The sequence below is a fragment of the Microcaecilia unicolor genome, chromosome 3 (genome assembly GCF_901765095.1).
Source record: "Microcaecilia unicolor chromosome 3, aMicUni1.1, whole genome shotgun sequence".
NCBI lineage: Eukaryota > Metazoa > Chordata > Amphibia > Gymnophiona > Siphonopidae > Microcaecilia > Microcaecilia unicolor.
In genome coordinates this window covers 230,341,762-230,366,138 of record NC_044033.1, presented here as the reverse complement: position 1 = coordinate 230,366,138, position 24,377 = coordinate 230,341,762, and the positions used below count along the sequence as shown (strand labels likewise).

Genomic DNA, 24,377 nt, shown 5'->3' with positions numbered 1-24,377 from the left:
ACAAAGGTAGAAAAAAAATCATTTTATTTTCATTTTAGTGTTTGGAATATGTCCACTTTGAGAATTTACATCTGCTATCTTATTTTGCAATGTATAGCAATTTGTTTCTAAGAATATTGCTGACAATTCCTGTCAGTGTGGTAAGTGGTGAGCCATCATTTTCACTGGGGGGGGGGGGGGGGGGGGGGGGAGGGCGCCAACTGATAGTCTTCAGGGGGCGCCAGAGACCCTTGGCACGGCCCTGGGTGTACAGTTGTGGGGAGTGGGTTGGGGGCTCAGCACCCAAGGTAAGGGAGTTATGCACCTGGGAGCAATTTTTGAAGTCCACTGCAGTGCCCCCTAGGGTGCCCGGTTGGTGTCCTGGCATGTCAGGGGGACCAGTGCACTATGAATGCTGGCTCCTCCCATGACCAAATGGCTTGGATTTGGTCGTTTTTGAGATGGGAGTCCTCAGTTTCCATTATCGCCGAAAACTGGGGATGACCATCTCAAAAACGACCTAAGGACGACCATTTCTAAGATCGACCTAAATTCATGATTTGGGCGTCTCCGACCGTATTATCGAAACGAAAGATGGACGTCCATCTTTCGTTTCGATAATACGGGTTGCCCCCCCCCCCCTTTACAGGGCCATCTTGCGAGGACACCCTCATGAAAATGTGAGCGCCTCATTCGATTATGCCCCTCCACATGTCTTTTTACTGACTTTTCCCATGCTGGTAATTTTTCTTTGGTATAAAGGCTGGAATGATTTCTCCCATAATAATTTATTGGGTTATTCTTTTTTTCGGGGGGGGGGGGGCTCATTTCTCTATTTCTCTGGAACCCCGAGTACAATTTGGTCCATTTGAAGCTTGTTTATCTTTTTACCAGTTTTTCCCTCATGCAAAGTTTCATCCCATTCTGTTACATTTTCAAGAATTATTTTGCCCCCAGACATTCTCAACCTCTTTTTGTATCATTCTTTCCAACTTCAATTGGGCTGGAATACTACTACTAATCATTTCTATAATGCTAATAGACATAGGCAGCACTGTACACATTATGTGAAGGTACTTTTTCTGTTCCTAGAGGATGCACAATCTAAGTTTTTGTACCTGGGGCAATGGAGGGCTGGAAAGAATAACAAACAGTATGAGAAAGCACTAAGGTGTGAACCAGTCTAGCAATGGTGATAACCACAGATTACTCATTTTGGGACAATATTGAGTCATGGGGAGAGGGAGGGGTTCTAGAACTGGGAACATGGCAGAAGCCTGTTCTATAAAGAAACAAAGGCGGTGTCCTGAGAATGTGTTTGGGTCACGGAGGGCTATTTTCAAGCAAAATTCATCCCATTCAAACAGCAAGTATAAGTGAGCATGTGCACATTTCGCACCACCAACATCAAAAAAGAAACCACACAATTACTGTCCCTTTGTCCATGGGAGCAAAGGCTCTACAGCTTAGCACCAAAATGTGCTTTCTGAAAAGTGCACACTCATGAAAGACCCAGAAAATACTGGAGTGACTCTTACTACTACTACTACTAACATTTGTATAGCGCTACCAGGCGCACGCAGCGCTGAACAGGAAACACACACTCTTACCTGCATTTATAGTCTGGAAGTAAGGAGAAATCAACAGAAGAATAAAACCGTGAAGGGAGGCGAGAGCCATTCTCCGGGAGCATTCAGGAAAATACATCTCCAGTACCCCTCAGGATACAATAATCATGTTTGTTTGTTACCTAGCACAGAGTGAAATCAGAATTACAATTACATGAAAGATCTTGGGTTTCAAAACCAAAAGAAGGTTTCAGGTGCTGCAGAGCAGGAGTAAGGTGCGTCGGGAGAGTGACGTGTGTGCATATATGTGTTTCAGTAGGAGAATAGGGGAATCCAATGTTCAAATGCATCTGCTCTGGTCATACCTGGTTTTACAAAAAGAGGTTTATATTCAGATTTGGTGATGGAAATTTACTTTTGAACAGCCTTGTAAAATGTGCCAGTGTAGCAATAATGATAAATCTCATCTACTGTTATCTCCTTTCTGTATTTAAAATGAAGGCGCTCTGCAGGGCAGCAATTAGGGTAATCTCACTGAAATGATGGCGAGGGTTGTCTGGAGGGGGTCTAGGGCTTCTAGGGAAGAAAAGGATATTTTTGCCTCTCCCCATGGACACTTTTACATACCACACTGACCACACACCCATTCATTCCCAGCAATAAACCCCAGTTCCTCCCCTCACTCCCCCTCTGTAGGTCTACTGACAGGATAACTGGAGGCAATGAGGTTTAGAAGAAGAATTGGGGATGTTTAGGGTGGAGGGGGGGGGGGGGTGTATCCTACCTCTTGCGTTTAGTCTTCACAGTGAAAGTCTTGGGAAGATCAGCTCCCTCGGAACTGTCCGGTCTTCTGTCCTTCATACCACAACAGTTTGGAAATGTCAAAACAGGAACATATTTGTCCACCTAAATGTTTAAAATCCAGGATGTCAGAGGTTTCTTCTACCTTTTCCAGCATAAACGTTACATTTCTTTTCTTAAATCTGCTTTTTCCTTCTCTTTCTGAGAGAAAGTGAAAGTAACTGGGACCTCTAGACTTTGCCCTTGCTTTATGGCAGGTGCAATTTATTCAACTGAAACAGTTCTCCACCCATCTAGCCACACACCAGAGTGAGAACACTGCAATCAGGCTGTGGCATTCAATCATTTGTTAAAAATATTTATATTCTGCCAATCTGTTCCAAAAAAACATTCACAGCAGATCACAACAGCCCATACATAATTCACAAAACACGGCCGGGGATAATTTTGCAAAGGAAGCTTTGCACCTGAAAAATGGGTGTTGTAAAACTGCATGAGAATATAAATGGGTGAAAGGTTGGTAGATACACTGCAAAATTGTTCCTACTTTTATGAGGGCTGCAGGCTAGGCAGTACTAGGATGTAGTTTGGGCTGAGCTATGCAAGTTCTCCTATAGAGAAAATGCACATATTTATACCCTTTCAGAGCAGATGTAAACTTGGCTAAGAGTCATTGTAGAACCCTATTGTATAAAGGCACATTGACACACATCACCTTTATAAAATACTAATAAAGCAGTCCTTCTATACAATGTTTATTTAAAACTTAATATACCATATAACTTGAAGAGAGCAAAGCGGTTCACAACACTGTACAAAACATAAAATCCATAAAAACAAATAAAAAAGATGGTCCAGCAATTTCACTTTCTATGGGGGTAATTTTATAAACAAATGTTTGCTATGTAAAAAGCCTTTTATACAGTTATCCCAAAATATACATGCAGAAGTGTGCATGGTCAAAAGAAAGTGCATACTTTTAAGGGGTGTTCAGGGACTTTTGGGTGCAGTCATGATTACATGTATATTTTTTTAAGTAAATGTGTTCACACATATTTAACAGATGGACATTTATGTCTGTTTCTGAACAGGTGTAAATGTCCACAGCTTCATTCTGGCCCAGATTTCTTCCACCTTAGCCCTAGTGCTTTATAAAAAAACATGCAAACAGCACCTTTTACACATCTAGATTGCATACAGTGCAAATAGTGATTTTAGGAAGCCATGTATTACCTCACCCCTTCCCCTAGGATGCAGACATTTAAAAGGGGTGTGCCTCCAAAACTGACATATATATCCCATTTTACAGTGGAAAATTACGTCTATATTAAAAAAAATATCCATATTGACTTGTGCATCTGCTCTGAAGTACGCACAAGTACTAGCTTGCCAGGGCAGGGGCAGAAGCGGAAAATACAAACCCCTCCATCCTCTGGGCCAACAACAAATTCTCCAATACCCCCTGCCCCCTGGATATCCTGACACAATCCATGACCCCTCCACCCCCCCCCCCCCCAGACAAGATCCATAACCCCCTACTTCCTTGATCCTCCCTGCTCATACTGGAGGTTTCCCTGGTTTCTAGTAGGGGCAGGACTGATCCATGGGGGCAGCAGCGATCGCTGAATGGTGCTGCCTCATGGGCACCCAAGTTTAAAATGGCATCTCTAAGCCCTTATTTGGTGCATCTGAATGCTCTTATTTGGCAGCTTGACCCCTAGTGGTAGTACCACAATACTACCACTATGAGGGTTAGAGCAGCCATTTTGAGCTCAGGTGCCAGAGATCATTTTGGGTACTTCAAAACTAAACTGGGGAGGAATCTGGTCTTAATTCCTGGGCGAATCCAGTTAATATAATTTGGCTCCAGTGGAGCTCCGTGATCACGCAGCCATCTCACAGCGGTTGCATCACTTGCTCGCCAGAGACCATTTTATATATTTTATTTATTCATTTGGATTTTGCTTGCACCTTTTTCAGTACTAGCTCAAGGTGAGTTACATACAGGTTCACGAGGTATTTCCCTTTCCCTGGAAGTTTCACAACCTAATTTTGTACCTAAGACAATGGAGGTTTAAGTGGCTTGCCCAAGATCACAATTTTTTGTAAAATGCAGGTGTCAACTTCATTTCTAGTCTTGTACTTTTCTTGTGGGCCTGGTTCCATTTCTCAGAAGCAGTGGGGGTTACAGCACAATACAATAAACAGGTGTGGCTTGGAGATAGGTATTTTATGAAGAAATAGGCTTATTACAAATGTAAGTCTGTTGCAGGAATTACCACTATTGTTAGCAGAATCTGTGGTACTTCAGGAGTCAAACACCACACACCAGAATGAGAGAGAAGTCTTCTTTATTTGCCAGCAAACAAAGTAGGACATCAGCACTAGGTCTCTTCTTCTCTTTCTCAGCTCTCTGGATCCTGCGTCTCCTGTCTGTCCTCTCTCGTCTCAGCTCCTTCTTCTTCTTCTTAGCTCTCTTCTAACGTAAGCTGCTTCTGCTCTCAGTTATATAGGGTCCTAAGCCCTTCTGGCCCCCCTTTCTCACCAGATGGTAAAGAATAGATTAATTACCCTGTCTTGAACTAATTATCTCTATACATTTACTCCAAAATATCAGTTACATAGGTTTGAGATATTTCCTAAACTGACCTATGACCTTGGGCCTCTCACACTAGACAATGTGGCACCTATCTCTTGCATTTTATTATTATTAAATTCTTAGGTTCCCAGCTAACTTCATACTAACTGGGTTCTGGCATTCATTAAGGGGTCAAGGGGCCAATCCTGCTTAATGGCACACATACATTTATTACTTTCAGACTACCAGTCCTTCATTTAGCTATAATTAATCAAGACTTTCCCTTACCTCTTTCACCTATTAGTTTCATACACAAAACTAGCTAGGACTGTGGATAATTCAAACCAGATGATGACCTCTTAAACTGCAGACAAAGCTCACTTGAAAAGTCAGTCAAAGATGTAACACTAAATTGAAAAGATATTCTACATAGAAATAGAACTTATTAATTACACAGAATAAAACATATTCTAAAATAAGCAGAAATCAGAATTCCTTATAAGACAAATTCTAACTCATCTAGAATTATTTAAACCTACCCTATCTACTTCTAGACAGCATTAGCCTAATCCTTTAAACTGCCTGCAATATGCCTTGCTTATAATGGTATCCAGATGTGGTAAATAATTACTTCTCTCTGACCTTTTAAACTCTAGTCTAGCAAAAGCTAGACTTCTGAGTAATTAAACCCAGATGGCATTCCTCCACTTTACAGGACTGAACCAAATTTAACAAATATGATTTCTCTGCCCAAGCTGCCTCAAGTCCCTACCCCTTGGAGCCAAACCAGAGTCCCGGGCAGGGTTCTTAACTGCTGTGTTAGGCAGTTGGGAGGGAAGCATTTAAGAAAGTGGTTGTGTGAAAAATTACAATTACCTTGCCTGTGTAGTCAGTGGCCATTACCTCAGGTGTGATTGCCTCCCAGGTGACCAGCCTGCTTATTTTTGAACAAGAAAGGCAGCCAAAAAGCGACACAAAAGGCCCATGGCCGTCCCCGTGAAAGAAAGTTGGCTAAATCCAATAATTGAAACCGGGCCCTAAGGGCAGCGTCAACGCGAGGACGCACATCTATGGCCAGCTCCACAGGGGGTGTGTTAGGGGTGTGTTATGGGCGGCATTAAGAGATAGGCGCCTCCAACGTATAACAGCTAGCGAAATGGTTTCGCATGGGCGGGAACATGGCCGTCATTAGTTAGACCGGAAATAAAAGCAACCGGAGTAAGGGGGAATTCGTCTTTAGACCCATTACCGATTTTGTGGAGTTGGAGTGTGGCAAGATCGTTGTTGGGAGAGAAAGCTGAACTGGTGTTTGCAGAGAAAGCTGAGAGTTTGTTGAGTACCTATTACCTTTGTCTGTGTGCTGTGGTCGGAACGTTTTCAGCCTCACCTGCCTCATTTGTGTTTTACCTTTTCACCTTTCCCTACCTACCCCTTCTAGCCCCCAAACCCAGACACCACTACTCCTTCCTCTATCTCCCCATCCCTCTCCGTTCACTGCTGCAGGGGAACTCTTTTGAGAGTCCTCTGATGAGCTCCCACTCTCCTCCTTTGTATCCACAAGGCAGCCTGCTGCCTCAGCTGCCCTGTGGAAGTCTGGCCACATTGCGCTCTGTGGCTTGCCCTGCAACCTGGGCACAGGACCCAGAAGGGGAGCTGGTGTGGTGGCTGCTCGACCAGTGGTTGGGGAGGCTGAGGATCTCAAGCTTCACTTCTTAGCAGGTGGTTGCTGTGCAGTGGTGGAAGTTGATGCCAGTTGTTGTTGCTGCTGCAGGGCTGTATTAGGTGCTCTCAGGTCACGGTGTAGGCCCTCGATGCTGTGCTCCAGCCGTTGGAGCTGCTGTATCACATCACGTTGGGCCTGTACTGCTTCCCGTTGGGCCTGGAGCGCTTCCCGTTGCAGCTCCAATTTCTGGCGCTGGTAGTCTTCCATCTGCACATTCTGGCACAGCAATTGTGTGGCGAGGCTCAGTAGCTGCCTCCTCTGGCTGGATGGCCTCTGCTGAGGAGGTGCCTCCCCTTCTGCATCTTCAGCTTCTTCTTCAGTGCCACCATCAGCAAAGGCTGTGGGTGGTGGAGGGAGAGCCTCTGCTGCGGGTGTTGGAGGGAGAGCCGGCGCTGCTGCTGCTGCTGCTGGGTCCTGTAGTTCCACCCCATGGTCTTGTGTGGTGTCTTGTGCAGGCCCACTGGTTTGCTGCTCTGTGTGCTGGGACTGGTGGCCACTAGGGCCAGCTTCTTCCTCCGACTGGCTGTCATTACCTGCATAGCAAAAGGGGAGGAAGTGTGTTGGTCAAAATAACCCGCTTTTGTTTTTCAGCATTCATATATATATAGCCCCACAGGCAAAGACCCAGCAAAGAGATGTGAGGAATGGGATTGGCAGGCAAGCCACAGATGTCATTGTACATGGTATAGAGCTGGAGACAAGGAGCGCAGTGTACTACAGAAACTGATGTGCAAGAGAGCCACACAGACAGGTGGGTAGTCATAGAATTGTGGAAGGAATGCAGAGGACACAGTGGCTACAGCACAGAGGTGTGGGAAGGAGATATACAAAGTTTGGTGATGGGGAAGGCCCCCAAAGCTGTGAAACAGTGCTACTACTACTACTTATCATTTCTATAGCACTACTAGACGTACGCAGCGCTGTACACTTGAACATGAAGACCTACACACAGTTTAATTATTTTATTTAGATTGTATATTTTATATTTTAAATATATTATTTACATATATTATATATGTAATATGGTTAAAAAAAGAATACAAAAGTTTTACCTTTTTCTGTGGGAGTGCGGGAGAGTCCTCAGGGCTGCAAAGGTTAATGAGGCATTCTGAGATGTATTCTGGAGGAGAGCAGAGACCAGTTCAGATCCTTTTGGGTCTTTGTCTAATTGGGAGCTCCTTCTGGAAGTCTATGGGGTTCCAGGCTCGATTTGGGACATTTTTAGGGGCAGGAGATGTTTGTGACCAGCCCTGCTGGCTGGCTTTAAGTGAAGTAGAGACAGAGAGCATTACTGGGTAATGGCAAGTTTTGCACATGCTCAGTGAGACTCTAAGTTTTGAGTAGGCCTGAAATCAGGGCCTGAACAGGGCTTTGGTGAGGATTAATTAATTAGATTCTTTTTGATGGTAAGGGCATTTGGGGGTCCTTGTTGGGTGCAAAAGGGGAATCTGACCAAAATGAATATTGTTTTTAAGTTGTCTTTAGAGAGATACGCGGTTTTGGGGGGCTGCACATCTTCGGGGGTGCGTTTTGAAATTCCAGTGGTTATATAGGATGGAGGGGGATGTAAGGGAAATTTTTAGATGGTAAACAGAGAATTTTATGAATTATTTTATGGGGTTTTTGGGGGGAAAATGCGGTGCGGTTGGTGGAATATGTATTTTTAAATTCTAAAGTTATCAGGGTATCAAAATATTTAGAAAATGTGATTTTCCCATTAAAGTCTACGGGACTTGTGGTTTTAAAATGGAGCTGACACCAGGAAAATTCAGATTCCATGTTCTCAGCAGAGAGGTGTGGTAGCCGTGTTAGTCCACTCTTAAAGGTTATCAATAGAAATCAAACAAAATAAAACATGGAAAAGAAAATAAGATGATACCTTTTTTATTGGACATAACTTAATACATTTCTTGATTAGCTTTCGAAGGTTGCCCTTCTTCGTCAGATCGGAAATAAGCAAATGTGGAAGATGACAGTATATATAAGTGAAACATCCAAGCATTTCATTGACAGTCTAACAGGGTGGGGGTGGGTAGGTGAGGGAAGAGGGAGATAAACAGAGAAATGTAAGCCGCATTGAGCCTGCTTTTAGTGGGAAAGTGCGGGATACAAATGTAATAAATAAATAAATACAACTTTATGGTTTATAATGGGCTAGAAAACCCAGATCTTTGTTAAGTCCTGTCTGTTGGGTGTCAAAATATTCATTCATTCTGATTTCAAACATCTTACGTTCCTGTATTGTTTTAAAGTTACCTTTCAGGATTCTTACTATGAAATGACTGGATTCTTACTATGAAATGACTGGTACAGTGTTCTGGTCTGGTAAAGTGCTGCCCCACAGGGGTAGGAACCTGGCTGGCACCAGTATTCTTCATGTTATGTCTATGCAGATTAAATCTTGTCTTAAGCATCTGGCCTGTTTCTCCAATATAGCATCCTTCGTTACATTTTTTACACTGAATGGAAGATGAGCACGTGAAAGATTCCTTTATGTTGAATATTTTTCCTTTGTGAATGACTGTGGGTTCCTGTGAAATGTTTTGGCATAGCTTGCAGCTGGGTATATTGTTAGGATGTGTGCCATTCTCTTCTTTTTGAGTCTGTGTTGGAAGCGTACATCTAATTAGCTTGTGTTTTAAGTTGGGTGGCTGTCGGAAGGCCAGCACTGGTGGGGCTGGGAATATCTCTTTCAGTAATTCATCCTCTTGGAGTAGAGGCTGAAGATCTTTTATGATTTTTCGTAATTTTTCCAGCTCTGGGTTGTATGTCACTATAAGGGGGATTTTGTCTGTGGCTTTTTTTTCTTTGTACTGTAGAAGATTTTCCCTGGGTGTTTTGAGGGAGGAGGCAATATTTTTGGAGATTATTTTGGGGTTTTAGCCTTTCCTTTCAAAGGATGCAGTCAGGATTTCAAGATGTCTGTCTCTGTCCCTTGGGTCAGAGCAGATACGGTGGTATCTTGTGGCTTGGCTGTAAATAATGGATCTCTTTGTATGTGAAGGGTGGAAGCTGGAGTTGTGGAGGTAGCTGCATCTGTCTGTGGGTTTCTTGTATATAGATGTTTGTATATACCCATTGCTGATTGAGACCGTGGTGTCCAAAAAATTGACTTTTTCTGGGGAGTAATCAATTTTGAATCTGATTGTAGGATGGTATGTATTGAAGGAATAGTAAAATTGTTTCAGAGTTTCTTCCCCCTCAGTCCAAATCATAAAAATGTCATCGATGTACCGGTAGTATTTTAGAGGTTTGGTCTGGCATGTATTCAGAAATGTCTCTTCCAGCTCAGCCATAAAAAGGTTGGCATATTGGGGTGCTGTCCTGGTGCCCATCGCAGTGCCCATTATTTGTAGATAGATATCATTGTTGAAGTGGAAGTAGTTGTGAGTTAAAATAAATTTGATTAATTTTGTAATAGTTTCTGGTGAGTATTGATGGTCCAGTGTGGATGTTTTTAGGAGTCTCCCATATGTAGCTATGCCATCCGCATGGGGAATGTTGCTGTATACATCCATCGTGACCAAAAGGGTGTTTGGTGGTAATTGCTTGATATTTTTCAATTTATTTAGAAAGTCTGTGGTGTCTTGTATGAAGCTGTTAGTTTTGTGCACAAGAGGTTTCAGAATTCCCTCTATGAGTCCAGATATTTCCTCTGTGAGTGTGTCAATACCTGATATGATTGGTCTGCCAGGGTTTCCAGGTTTGTGGATTCTGGATAGCATGTAGAATGTGCCCACAGAAGGCTGGTTTGGTATGAGTTTCTTCAGATGTGGCTGTACTTGTTTAGGAAATGTAATAAAATGCAAGAGATAGATGCCACAATGTCTAGTGTGAGAGGCCCCAGGTCATAGGTCAGTTTAGGAAATATCAAACCTATGTAACTGATATTTTGGAGTAAATGTAAGTAATAATTAGTTCAAGATAGGGTAATTAATCTATTCTTTACCATCTGGAAAGTAAGGGGGGCTAGAGAGGGCTTAGGACCCTATATAACTGGGAGCAGAAGCAGCTTACGTTAGAAGAAGAGAGCTAAGAAGAAGAGAAGGAGCTGAGACAGAAGCCATAAGATCCAGAGAGCTGAGAAAGAGAAGAAGAGACCTAGTGCTGATGTCCTACTTTGTTTGCTGGCAAATAAAGAAGACTTCTCTCTCATTCTGGTGTGTGCTGTTTGACTCCTGAAGTACCACAGATTCTGCTAACAATAGTGGTCATTCCTGCAACATAAACTCACAAAATCCATACTTTTATTCTTACATTTACACAGACACACACTATACGTTTTTTCTTTCTCAATCCATGTTCACAGCCCTGGTCTCTCTGCTCACTCCAGTCTCCCTGGCAACTCACCCCCCCCCTAGAGGATCTGACATCACTCAACCAATCAGCTTGTCAGCTAAAGACTGTTTTTTTTTCTGATCTGTTTCGAATCTCCCTCCCCCATAGAAGTAAATGCAAAACTTCCTATACAGAGAATTTTAAAGTCAAATATTAACCTGACTTGTACCCAAAACAGAAAGGAACATTTTAAAGTACAATCCCCACCTAATCATGGTTTATTCCTTGAAAAATAAAACCATATTTAAGAAACATCTCACACTTTCTTCAGCTAACTCCATTAACAATTCCCAAACTAAACTTTAAACCTTTTCCAGCCAGCAGCCTCCACCAAAACCCTGGAACAAGCCCCCCCAGAGCCCCAGGAAAAAACATTTAATATATGTTACCATATCTCTCTATATAAAAGGCAACCCCAACGTTCTGAAGCCTCCACGGAAGTTGAGGCGCCCGAGATATCCGGTGTGCCCTGGAGTGTCTGCACCACCCTCGCGTCAAAACGTCATGACGTCGAGGGCGGAGCTATAACACTTGAGGGCCGAAACGCGAGGCGAATGCGAACCCCGAACAAGTAACGCAAGTAGCTCCGAGGGACAGAGGGAGGGGGCTCCTTGCTAGCGCCCGTTTCATTGCACTCAGAAACAGGCATTTTTTCCTAGTATTACATAATAGTGGGATCATCCCCTTCCTGCTCACAGAATCTTTACAACCCCCCAAATCCCTGTCAGTCTTGTCTCCCACCTCCACCTCCCAGTAATGTCTCCCCCAGGTGAAGCTTTCACACCAGTGGCGTAGCCAGAAGTCAATTTTTGGGTGGGCCAACAGGTTGGATGGGTGGGCACTAGACAGTGGTGTGCTGGTAAATGTTTAACAACAGGCTCTCTCCCCGGTCCACCTCTGCGCCCGTCCACCTCCCCCGTCCACCTCCCCTCAAAATTGCAGAGCTGGCTATAGCCGGGGAGAGAGCCTGGGGGGGGGGGGGGGCAATGCATTACTGTCTCCAGGAAAAAAAAATTAAATGATCCCAGGTTCCAATTTAATTCATGTTTAATGTGGGATAAAATGCCATAAATAAGTAAATAAATATAAACTTTTAATGTTGAGCACCTGATTCTCAAAGTGGACATATTCCAAACACTATAATGAAAATAAAATGATTTTTTTCTACTTTTGTTGTCTGGTGACTGTTTTTCTGATCATGCTGGCCCAGTATCCGATTCTGCTGCTATCTGTCCTCTTAACTCCATTTCCAGGGCTTCCTTTCCATTTATTTCTTTACTTTCCTCCTTTCTTCTTCATTTCTTGCTCTATATCCATAAGTAAAAGCTGGGTCCTCTGCAGACTTTGACTGTCTAGTGGATCCAGCTTCTGCCTATTTTCTTCATCCATGTGCAGTTTTTCTCCTCTCTTCCTTTTCCCTCATCTCATCTCCTTCCTCATTCTTCCATCCCCTCCATCCATGTCCAGCATTTCTTCTCTCTCCCTTCCCTCTCATCCATCCATGTCCAGCAACCCTCCTCTCCCCTTCCCTCCATCCAGCAACCCTCCTCTCCCCTTCTTCCACCATATCCAGCAACCCTCCTCTCCCCTTCCCTTCATCCAGCAACCCTCCTCTCCCCTGCCCTCTCCTCTCCCCTTCTTCCACCATGTCCAGCAACCCTCCTCTCCCCTTCCCTCCATCCAGCAACCCTCCTCTCCCCTTCTTCCACCATGTGCAGCAACCCTCCTCTCCTCTCCTCTCCCGTCTGCCCTGTTTCCTTCCTGCCCCCCCCCCCGCTGTACCTTTAAATATTATAGTTTTGCTGGAGTCGCGGGCAGCCGGCATTGAAGACATCGGCAGGCTTACACCAGTTCCAGCAGCCTTCCCTTCCCTCGTTGCAAGTCGGATGATGGCTCCGCCCTCGTAGAAACAGGAAATACGTCAGAAGAGGGCGGAGCCATCATCCGACTTGCAACGAGGGAAGGGAAGTCTGCTGGAACCGGCGTAAGCCTGCCGATGTCTTCAATGCCGGCTGCCCGCGACTCCAGCAAAACTGTAATATTTAAAGGTACGGCGGGCGGCGGCGGCGGCGGCGGGGCAGTGGCGGGCTGGGGAGGCAGATGCGGGATCGGAGCTCAGCCTGCTCCCTCCGCTCCACTGCTGGGTGGGCCTGAAACAAAACTGGGTGGGCCTGGGCCCACCCGTGGCTACGCCCCTGTTTCACACCCTAGGACAAAGAGAAAAACATCAAATCTCTGGGGATTGTCCAGCAGGTTCTGTCCGGTGTCTCTCTATCTGATACTTTTTAGATCCTCAGACAGGATGACAGATGGAGATGAGCAATTTCAGGATCTAGAGTCACATTCACTGCAGGGAGGAGACATTAATAAATGTGCAGAGATTTCTCATTGGCTCGTCCCATACCCACCTCTGCTCTCATTGGTAGGTTCACGTATTCAATGACAGACACTCCATTATTGGTTATCATTCACTGACAAACCTACAGAAAAACAATGTTATTGGTTAGCATCTGTAATTTTACCCTATGGGGCTCTTCTACTGAGCAAATGGATGAAATAAAGATTCTAATTGGCTGACTCACTGACAGGCTGTATAAAACAAGCCTCCTCATTGGTCCCTCATGTTCCCATAGCACGATGTAGTAGTCAGGGTTGCCAGGTGAGCAGTTTTACCGCCCAATTGGGCGGGTTTTCGCCAGCGGCGGGGGGAAAATTTCGCCGGCCGCGGGATGCGGTTTTCCCGTCGCCGCTGTGCGAGTTTGGTGGTTTTTTCCGGGGCTTCTATTGGTCCAATAGAAGGTTTTCCGGGGCTTCTATTGGTCCAAATTGGACCAATAGAAGCCTTTCAGGGGCGAGGTTGACGTCAGGGATGACGTAGGGGGCGTGGCTAGTGACATTGGAGGCGGGGTTAATGACACGGGGCGGGGTTAGGTGATGCAGGGGGCGTGGTTGGTGACACTGGGGGTGGGGTTTGGTGACGCGGGAGACGGCGGGGATTGGCTACATGTGGTTTTTGGGCGGGTTTACGGCTGGTTTGGGGCTGGGAAAATTTTTCCCAGCTGGTAACCCTGGTAGTAGTTCAGCTCACTCAAATCTCAGTCTCTCACTGATCCCTATAGGCTGCAGTTCTAGTCTTCTTAGAGCTCCTAGAACTGATGAATAATTAGTATAGAATCCACTGTGAGATGTATTAGCTAGGTTTGTGCCCCAGTTTTTCCCTTTTGAACTAGTTCCTCATTTGTCAGATGTGTTTTACTACTACTACTATTTAGCATTTTTATAGCGCTACAAAGCGTACGCAGCGCTGCACAAGCATAGAAGAAAGACAGTCCCTGCTCAAAGAGCTTACAATCTAATAGACAAAAAATAAAGCAAGCAAATCAATTAATGTGTAGAGGAAAGAGGAGAGGAGGGTAGGTGGAGGCGAGTGGTTACTAGTCAAAAGCAATGTTAAAGAGGCAGTTATTTGTATTCCTGAAGCCCCTCAAAGATAAAAAATGAATCACATTGTACATACAGACCTGCCAAGTCTCCTGCATTCAGCGGGAGACTCCCGCTTTGGCGGGTGATCTCCCGCCAAAGTGGGAAAGTCTCCCGCTGAGATGATCCTCTGCCACCACCGCATCTCTTTGAGCAGCCACAGCAGAAGAAGAAAAAGAAGCGTGGGGCCGCAGCAGCCTTTAGGCATGCACTGTCGGCCCTCTGTCCCTGAAATGGGAAATTGACGTCAGCTGGGGCAGATGACAGCAGAGTCAACAGTGCATGCCTGAAAGGCTGCTGCGGCCCCACACTTCTTTTTCTTCTTTTGCTGCAGCTGCTCACAGAGAAGCAGTGGCAGCGAGTAGAAGGGATGCAGCTGAGCTCCCTGGCTGGTCCCAGAAGATAGCAGCCTTTTGGGTGCCTGGGGATCTAGGGTACAGGAGAAGGATAGAAATAAAAAGATATTATTTGGAAGGAGGAGGAAGAAAGTGTCAGTGTGCAATGTTGCATGGAGGGGGGGGGGACAGAAATCAAAGATGTTGGATGGAGTCAGAGAAAGGGGAGACGCTGGATGAAAGGAGGAAGAGAGAGGAGATGGATGAAAGGAGGGAGACACTGGACAGAAGGGGGAGAACGAGGGGTGATGTTAGATGGAAGGGAGAGAAAGAGAAAGGGGATTTGCTGGATGGAAGGGGGAGGGGAGAAGCTGGATGGAAAGAAAAAAGAGTGACTGTCATGTCTCACTGTGCTGTGACTGCCAGCTCGGATCACTTCAATTACTAAATCTAATTTTAATCACTCAGTAATTTTGCAGTGACTGCAGAATACAGACCACAAGGGATGTATCCTTCTACAGCTGATGTGATCATATTATTAAACATCACTAAACATTAGCATTTCCATTATACAATAATATCAACTTATTGAAGAACACATTTTTAGTTTTGTATGACATTTTCTTCACAGATGAACAAGGAAGATGCAGGTAGACATCGTGATGATGTCACTGATGGTGACATTGTGCCGGTGCTCTCTTCCAGCTCAGAGAAGCCTTTGAGACTCCTCAGGGTATGTATGAATGTTCTCACATCAGCACCAGTGGTATCTCTAGGCATAGGTGCTGACTCTGTGGGTAATGTGGGTGCTTGAGCACCCCCAATATTTTTGCGACCCGTCACCCAACCACAATGCGTCACCTAACCAGAACGCGTCGGTTCTGGTTCCAACCCCGGCCTGACCTGCCCGCCCTCTTCTCCAACTACAGCCTTCCTTGCTGCCCAGCATTTAAAACTCATTTTACCTCAAGTTGCAGCGGCAGTGAAAGGAGCAGGCTCACCTTCAGCATCCCCTTCCCTCTCAGCATCCCGTGCTCATTTCTTGTTTCCGTGAGTGCGGGACGCTGAGGGAAGGCAAGGAGGGTTGTTGGAGAAGAGGGCGGGCAAGTTGGGCTGGGGTTGGAATGAGTCACTGGACGGATGGGAGGGGAGGGCAGTGGAGCATCGCTGGACATGGATGGGAGGGGAAGGTAGGAGAGAGAGGAGAAATCGCTGGACATGGAGGGGAGGACAGGGGAGAGAGGAGAATTGCTGGACATGGATGGATGGAGAGGAGAGCAGGGGAGAGAGGAGGAACAAGCTTAATCCTTGTTTCCTGAGGGCATTCCAGTTTTTCTTTCTTTCCCTTAGGTCTAAGGCCAGAAACTTTATCCCTGAGGGTTGTTTTGCTGAGAATCCACCCCCTAGAGGGGCTTCCTGGGATTACATAATCACAGATTCCTAACCCCGTCCCTCTAAGATATTGTGACTCTCTGACTCTCCTTTATCCGCCTTAGAAGAACCCATAATATACAATAGGATGGGCCTCATCATGGCCCTGTATCCTGCCTGTGCAATGCTCTTCAGACCATGACTGGGCACTGGGCCCCACCTGCCACACATACCTCACCTGAAGCCACTAGTCTTCCCCCTCTCCCAGGGGAAGTCTCTCCCTTTCTTCTTCGAAGTAGGGTTAACTGCAATGAGGGTCCATTGTAGCCTAAAACTTTGACCTGGGATCCTAAGGATGATCTGTCCAAACTTCCACCTAATACCCTTCCTAAGCCTTAGGGGGTCCCTCCGTAATGATTTCCTACCAAGATTGTATTCCTTACCTTTTCTTGGGGCTATACCCTTCTCCTGGAAGCTTTTTATGACTTTACGTAGGAAATGCCCTGTCCTGTTGATACTTGACATCCCTTTCATACCCTGTGGGGGCTGCCTTCCATGCTTGGGGGTAAATCCTATTTGGGCAATCCTTCCTATAAATAGGAGTTGAGCTCCCCTTTAGAATACTACTCTAGAAAGTCACATCTCTTCTGGGGCCAATCTTTTGGCTTTTAGTGGCGCGTTTTACCTTTAATTCTGACGTCTCAACCTTTTTTTCCACTAAGGAGTAGCCTAGTGGTTAGTGCAGTGGACTTTGATCCTGGGGAAATGCGTTCAATTCCCACTGCAGCTCCTTGTGACTCTGGGCAAGTCACTTAACCCTCCATTGTCCCTGGTACAAAAATAAGTACCTGAATATATGTAAACTGCTTTGAATGTAGTTGCAAAAACCTCAAAAAGGTGGTATATCAAGTCCCCTTTCCCTTTTAGGATCCTTTTTGACGACTCTGAGCTTGTCCACGGTGAACCCTTAACCTCACTCCCAACCGAGTTAGGTAGCTGCCTACTCGTGGCTTTTCTAACTCCTCTCAGCAAGTTGCTATTTATTTAATTATTGCACTTGTATCCCACATTTTCCCACCTATTTTGGGGTTCTTACCACCAGCAAAGATTTTGCTTGCTCTCTTCCTTGCTTCCTCTGTATCTTGGGCAATCTTAGCAGATTTTCAGCTCTATCTCCCTGGGACTGCTGTCCATTAAGTCCATGGTTTTGGACTCCTTGTTAATCAGGGTTTTCTACCCTTCTCTTTGAACTCTAACTGGGCCTCTGGTGCTTGCTCCACCACCTGAAGTTGCTGCTGGAGATTTTTCACCTGATTCCCTAAAAACTCCTGCTCTTGCTCTACGCACTGCTGACCCTGTCTGAGGCTTCTAACCATTAACTCATTACACTTATAATTCAGTTTCTGATTGATCTTTTCCTGGCCTTCTGCCTTTTCCTTCACTTGGAGTAACTCTAGGGCTAGCTCCTCCATAATCTGGGCACATACTCGCCACAGCTCTTTTATATGAACTTCACACTCCTGTTTTGCCCTGTTGAGGCCCTCGGCCTCCTCCTGGGCTTGCTGTACCTCTGACATCCAGGTAGTTATTGTCTGGGTGTGTATCTGTTGCAACTTATCTAGCTGAGCTTTCTGCTCCTGGTTAGTTTTCTCCAGACTCTCAGCTTTCTTTTGAGCTACTTGTAACTCTACTCCTAACCCAGTGAGTTCTTCTACATGCTCATGCTGAAGTTGGTCCACCTGAGCTTCTAATTCCCCCTTGGCTTGCTCTAGACCCTCAACCAAGGCTTTGCATTGCTGCCTCTCTATGTCTAACATGACCTTGGAGTGCTCCAATGCCCTCTGAAGTTCCACCATCTGAACTTCCTGTCCTAGGGTTACCATATGGCTCCAGAAAAAGGAGGACGGATTGAGCCAGCCGGGTTTTACTTCCATTGCTTTCCATTGAAAGCAATGGGCAATTACTTCGATTGAAAGCAATTACTTCCATTGAAAGCAATTGCTTTCCATTGAAAGCAATGGAAGTAAAACCCGGCTGGCTCAATCCGTCCTCCTTTTTCTGGAGCCATATGGTAACCCTATCCTGTCCCTGCTATACCTCCTCTAAGCTTATAGCCATTTCCTTGGCCTGCTATAATTCTGTGGCCATTGCCACTGTAGCTTACATGTGTAACTGCTGCACCTCTGCCAACTGAGCCTCATATTGCCATTTCAAGCCTCTTAACATTCCTCCTACTTGGGCCAACTCTTTCTCTTTCTCGGTTCTACACCTTTGTTCTACTAACTGCTCTTCCCTTACTGTAGCCAGAAGCTGTTCACTAATCTCCTGCTGATGCTGAGCTTCAGCTTGAACCACTCCCAGTTTCTGAGCTGTGTCTCTCTCTTTCCGGCAACGCTTCTCCAGGTCCATTCAAACTTGACCTAGTACTAAAAGTTGGGTATCTTTGCATAACATACTCACTGGCTGCCTCTGCCTTCATGTTTCCTATCAGGACTTGCAATAAATCCCTGTTCTATTCTAGAGCTTCCTGAAGTGTCATGATTGTGACATGAAGGCACTACTGTACCTTACTAGGTTTCTTTCCTCACTCCCATAAGGTCTGCAAGTCTGCAGCCACCTGGGTAATATTTTCCTGCAGGCATTCCTATTCCTAATTTACCCTATATGGGACTGGTTACTTGGGCTTCTCCTGGCTACAAGGTCCCACCTCAGGCCCAGGCTCAGTTTTCACCACCCCAGTGGAAACTCCAATCCCTTTCTCGGGGCCTATTCCATACAGACATTCCTCTCCAGTGTGGCCCCCAGCAAATATACACAAGCACTGGAAGACCATTTTTCCCCTTGTATTTCACGTGACCTTATCTTTACCTGGTCACCCATACAACACCCATTAATCAAGCTGGACATCCCTTCAACATGATCACCTATTTCCCATTCTGGTCCCCCAATACCCTTTTTCCATGGGACCTTTAGGCCTTCAAATGCCTTGGCCCCACCTTCAGAATCCCTTTGGTAGTCACAGTCAACAACATACCCTCCCAGCAAAGGTCCCCTCCTTAGACCCAAAGTACCCCATAATTCAGAGTCCCCATTGTCCATTTTTGAGGGCCTTGCTCCAGGATGAGTCTTCCATGACAGCAGGATCTCTGCTTTTGCAGACCTCCTGGACTTGCCTCGTCCCATGTCTCTGATCTCCATGCAGCCTCTTTGGGCGAACCTGGACCTGAAAGAAAGAACAGGCAAATCGAAGTGCAGAATGCAACCGTTTCATTCTCTGCACTCCTCTTTCTTTCTTTCTTTCTCCCGCATATTCCTACTAGGTAAGAAATAAATTAGAGCCTTTTAATACTATGGTGGCCTCAAGTTGGGTTTCTATCTTCCCTGGACGGAATGCTCCTACACCACCACTATGGCATCAGCTGGCCTAGGAATAAATACAGACAGGGACCCAAGTGTGGCTCCTTAAGTCCCCACCCAGGTTTTCACCAACCCACCCTGGGTCCTTGAAGACTTTTTCTCCTGCCATCCTTTTAGCTTCTCCACCTATACAGCAGTGCCCACACTTGGTACCCCTTACCATGTGTGACTGCTGGCAATTGCTCTACGAAGGTGGCTAGGGTCCTATTCATTCAAATGCTTGCACATTGCTTTCCATGAATTCCCACCAGGTGCCATTGTGATAATATCCCTGGGTCCTGAGTCTCTTGAGCCTTTCTATCTCTTGGTCAGCAGTTCCAGCCTTGTAGTTTACATGAATTCAGGTCAAGGCCACAAAGTGATCCACTCCTGGTTCTCTTCCTTTACTAGTAAAAAAGGCCTGTTTCTGGCACAAATGAAACGGGCGCTAGCAGGGTTTTCCATGGAGTGTGTATGTTTGAGAGAGTGTCTGTGAGAGTGACTGTGTGTGAGAGAGAGAGAGATTGAATGTGCAAGTGTGTGTGTGTGGGACAGAGTGGAAGTGGGTGCGAGTGTGTCTGTTAGAGAGTGTGTGTATGTGAGAATGAGTGTGCGTATGTGAGACAGTGAGTGTCCTCCCCTCTCCCCCCTCTCTGAGGACCCCCCTTCCCCCCTCTCTGTGTTCTTAGGCACCCCCTTTCCCCCTCTCTGGTCTTAGGGACCCCCCTCCCCCCCATGAACTAATTGTTGTGACTTGACTATTTTATAAGGGCCCAAAAAAACAACAAGGCAAACGATCTGCAAAATCCAATATGGAAAAGAAAGCCAGCAGATCAATATCACAACAAAAAGATTTTATTGAAGATACTGTGTATGAACAAATCGCCCGACACAGGCCGTGTTTCGCCCACCTAGGGCTGCGTCAGGGGCTACAATGAACAAATATATAATAATTATCATAGATCATAATAAATAAAATATAACACACATACAAGCATAATATATCAAATGTATAAACTGACAAAAAACAAATAATAAAATATGGAATATTACTAAGTATACGTATACTAGAATAATTACATGAATAAGCATATCGCTATGCACTGTCCAATATAAATAATATATATATATATTTATATATATACATGTACACAAAAGAGCATATATAAGAAAATATATATATAAAAGAAGTGTATGTATGACAGTGCATATAAACATATATATAAAAGCATAATAAAAACTGACATCAAATAACATCAAAGCAAAGGCACTGGTATAGGTTACGAACTACAATATAAATATGTATAAAAAAATGTATAAATGAGATAATAAAAGGGAACATACCTAATGTGAAACCTTTGTAAAGAGGCAACTATAAAAAAGTGAACATGGACACAATCAAATAATATTCTATGCTACCAAAAATGAGAAATGGGGTAGTATGTATTGAACTAAAAAAAGAAAAATGAATTAAAAATAAATAAGGAAAAAGAAAAATTATGACAAAATAAAAATGAAAATGAAAGATAAAAATAAATGAAGATAAAAAATGAAGACAAATGTAAACAATAAAAATGTTACTCACATATGGTGCATAAAAGTCAAGAAAAAACCAGCTCAAACGGGAATCCCTATAATCATAAATCAAAAAGAATTAATAAAAACAAAAAATAAAATTAGAGCGGATCAAGACTAATAATATGACATTAGTTTAGGTATCATAGGGTGTATTGACACTACATTGTGTATTGACATGACCAGTGCGATGTGTTTATAAGAATACTATAAATAAAAAGTCTTGCAATCAAAACAACATCATGGCACAGCAATGTCACATATATAAACACTAACCACCTTATAATTGAAAGAGAAAAACACCTAGATTTCGACCCAAATCGGGAGACAGACGTTTATCTCACAAAAACGAATAAATCGGTATAATGGAAAGCCGATTTTGGACGTTTTCAACTGCACTCCATCGCGGAAGCGTACAAAGTTGACGGAGGCGTGGCGAAGGTGGAACTGGGGCGTGGTTATCGGCCGAGGAGAGATGGGCGCCTTTCGCCGATAATGGGAAAAAAGTATGCGTTTGTAGCTAGAATTTAGGGCACTTTTCCTGGACCCTGTTTTTTCACGAGTAAGGCCCCAAAAAGTGCCCTAAATGACCAGATTACCACCAGAGGGAATCGGGGATGACCTCCCCTGACTCCCCCCAGTGGTCACTAACCCCCTCCCACCACAAAAAATGATGTTTCACAACTTTTTATTTTCACCCTCAAATGTCATACCCACCTCCCTGGCAGCAGTATGCAGGTCCCTGGAGCAGTTGTTAGGGGGTGCAGTGGACTTCAGGCAGGTGGACCCAGGCCCATCCCCCCCTACCTGTTACAATTGTGCTGCTTAATGCTTAGTCGTCCAACCCCCCCAAACCCATTGTACCCACATGTAGGTGCCCCCCTTCACCTTTTAGGGCTATAGTAATGGTGTAGACTTGTGGGCAGTGGGTTTTGAGGGGGATTTGGGGGGCTCAACACACAAGGGAAGGATGCTATGCACCTGGGAGCTCTTTTACCTTTTTTTTTGTTTTTGTAAAAGTGCCCCCTAGGGTGCCCGGTTGGTGTCCTGGCATGTGAGGGGGACCAGTGCACTACGACTCCTGGCCCCTCCCACGAACAAATGCCTTGGATTTATTCGTTTTTGAGCTGGGCGCTTTCATTTTCCATTATCACTGAAAAACAAAAACGCCCAGCTCACAAATTGTCGAATAAAATATGGACGTCTATTTTTTGCGAAAATACGGTTCGGTCCGCCCCTTCACGGACCCGTTCTCGGAGATAAACGCCCATGGAGATAGACGTTTTCATTCAATTATGCCCCTCTAAGTGCGATATAATGATAAAATATCTAAAATGTTACAAGTGCCGTGTTATAAATTGATGCACTTATTGTTATGTATGACAAACAATTATCAGTGCCCTTAAAGGCTCACAGAAGCACAATGAAATATTAATACAGCATCGGAGGAGAATTAAACCACCACGTTGCCAGTAAACATCCTGCTATACTACTTCGAGTGATTATATATAAAAACATGGACGATTACAGCATTAAAGCAGGGACCACAAAAAGTGTGGATATCAATGTCTCTAAAAAGCAAAACTGCTGCAGTCTGAAGATTAAAAACAAAAGTGCAATATGTATGAGAACAAGGACGCCTCCAGCGTTAGAGCAGAGACCAACATGAGTATGGATAGCAACGTCTCTAAAAAATTTGCTACAGTTTAAATATTAAAATGTAAATGCCAATAGTGCAATGATACACATACATAAAATGTGTCTCAAAACAAAAATATACTTTCTGTGGTCTCTAGCATACACAAATGGACACACCATTATTGAAGCTGGAAAAACTATTGCAAGTGTCCTGTGATGTTTATATGCATCATTTCCGTGTCAAAGTTTAAAAAAGCGGCAAATTAAATTAAAAAATGCCACAGACTAAAAAAATGGGGAAAATAGCTATGAATTAAAACAAATTTATATGCAATAATCGATTAATAAATGCGGTGAAGAAAATACTGTATGAAAAACAACAATGAATGTGATCTGATATAACACAGGATATGTAAATTATATTGATGATGGGACTATGTTCGGTAAAAAATAAAAATTAAAATTGAATTAAAATTTTAAAAAATATAACCTTATACAGCTCTTCTGCTGGGAGACCATTTGATTTGTATTACATCCGATCCTTTGTCTGGTTTTTATTTAAGGACACGTGGAGGGGCATAATTGAACGAAAACGTCTATCTCCATGGGCGTTTATCTCCGAGAAGGGGTCCGTGAAGGGGCGGACCGAACCGTATTTTCGAAAAAAATAGACATCCATGTTTTATTCGACAATTTGTGAGCTGGGCGTTTTTGTTTTTAAGTGATAATGGAAAATGAAAGCGCCCAGCTCAAAAACGAATAAATCCAAGGCATTTGTTCGTGGGAGGGGCCAGGATTCGTAGTGCACTGGTCCCCCTCACATGCCAGGACACCAACCGGGCACCCTAGGGGGCACTTTTACAAAAAAAAAAAAAAGGTAAAAGAGCTCCCAGGTGCATAGCACCCTTCCCTTGTGTGTTGAGCCCCCCAAATCCCCCTCAAAACCCACTGCCCACAAGTCTTTACCATTACTATAGCCCTAAAAGGTGAAGGGGGGCACCTACATGTGGGTACAGTGGGTTTGGGGGGGTTGGACGACTAAGCATTAAGCAGCACAATTGTAACAGGTAGGGGGGGATGGGCCTGGGTCCACCTGCCTGAAGTCCACTGCACCCCCTAACAACTGCTCCAGGGACCTGCATACTGCTGCCAGGGAGGTGGGTATGACATTTGAGGGTGAAAATAAAAAGTTGTGAAACATCATTTTTTGTGGTGGGAGGGGGTTAGTGACCACTGGGGGAGTCAGGGGAGGTCATCCTCGATTCCCTCTGGGGGTAATCTGGTCATTTAGGGCACTTTTTGGGGCCTTATTCGTGAAAAAACAGGGTCCAGGAAAAGTGCCCTAAATTCTAGCTACAAACGCATACTTTTTTTCCATTATCGGCGAAAGGCGCCCCTCTCCTTGGCCGATAACCACGCCCCAGTTCCACCTTCGCCACGCCTCCGACACGCCCCGTCAACTTTGTACGCTTCCGCGATGGAGTGCAGTTGAAAACGTCCAAAATCGGCTTTCCATTATACCGATTTATTCGTTTTTGTGAGATAAACGTCTATCTCCCGATTTGGGTCGAAATCTAGGCGTTTTTCTCTTTCAA

At 44.6% G+C, this 24,377-nt stretch overlaps 1 protein-coding gene across 5 annotated transcripts in view; it reads right to left on the bottom strand.

Annotated features, from left to right (window-relative positions):
- The window catches only part of LOC115466357 (butyrophilin subfamily 1 member A1-like), a 94,703-nt gene extending 92,115 nt beyond the window's left edge, over window positions 1–2,588 (bottom strand). For 4 of the 5 annotated variants that reach the window (XM_030197542.1, XM_030197545.1, XM_030197544.1 and 1 more), the window contains exons 1-2: window positions 2,332–2,588; window positions 1,590–1,729 (exon numbers count right to left, since the gene is read on the bottom strand). In XM_030197542.1, the coding sequence (XP_030053402.1) occupies window positions 1,590–1,686 (97 nt within the window). In that variant the 5' untranslated portion in view covers window positions 1,687–1,729; window positions 2,332–2,588. Of the gene's footprint in view, window positions 1–1,589; window positions 1,730–2,321 lie in introns of all 5 variants that reach the window. The other variant, XM_030197543.1, reaches the window with a different exon arrangement.
- Between the last annotated feature and the right edge of the window lie 21,789 nt (window positions 2,589–24,377).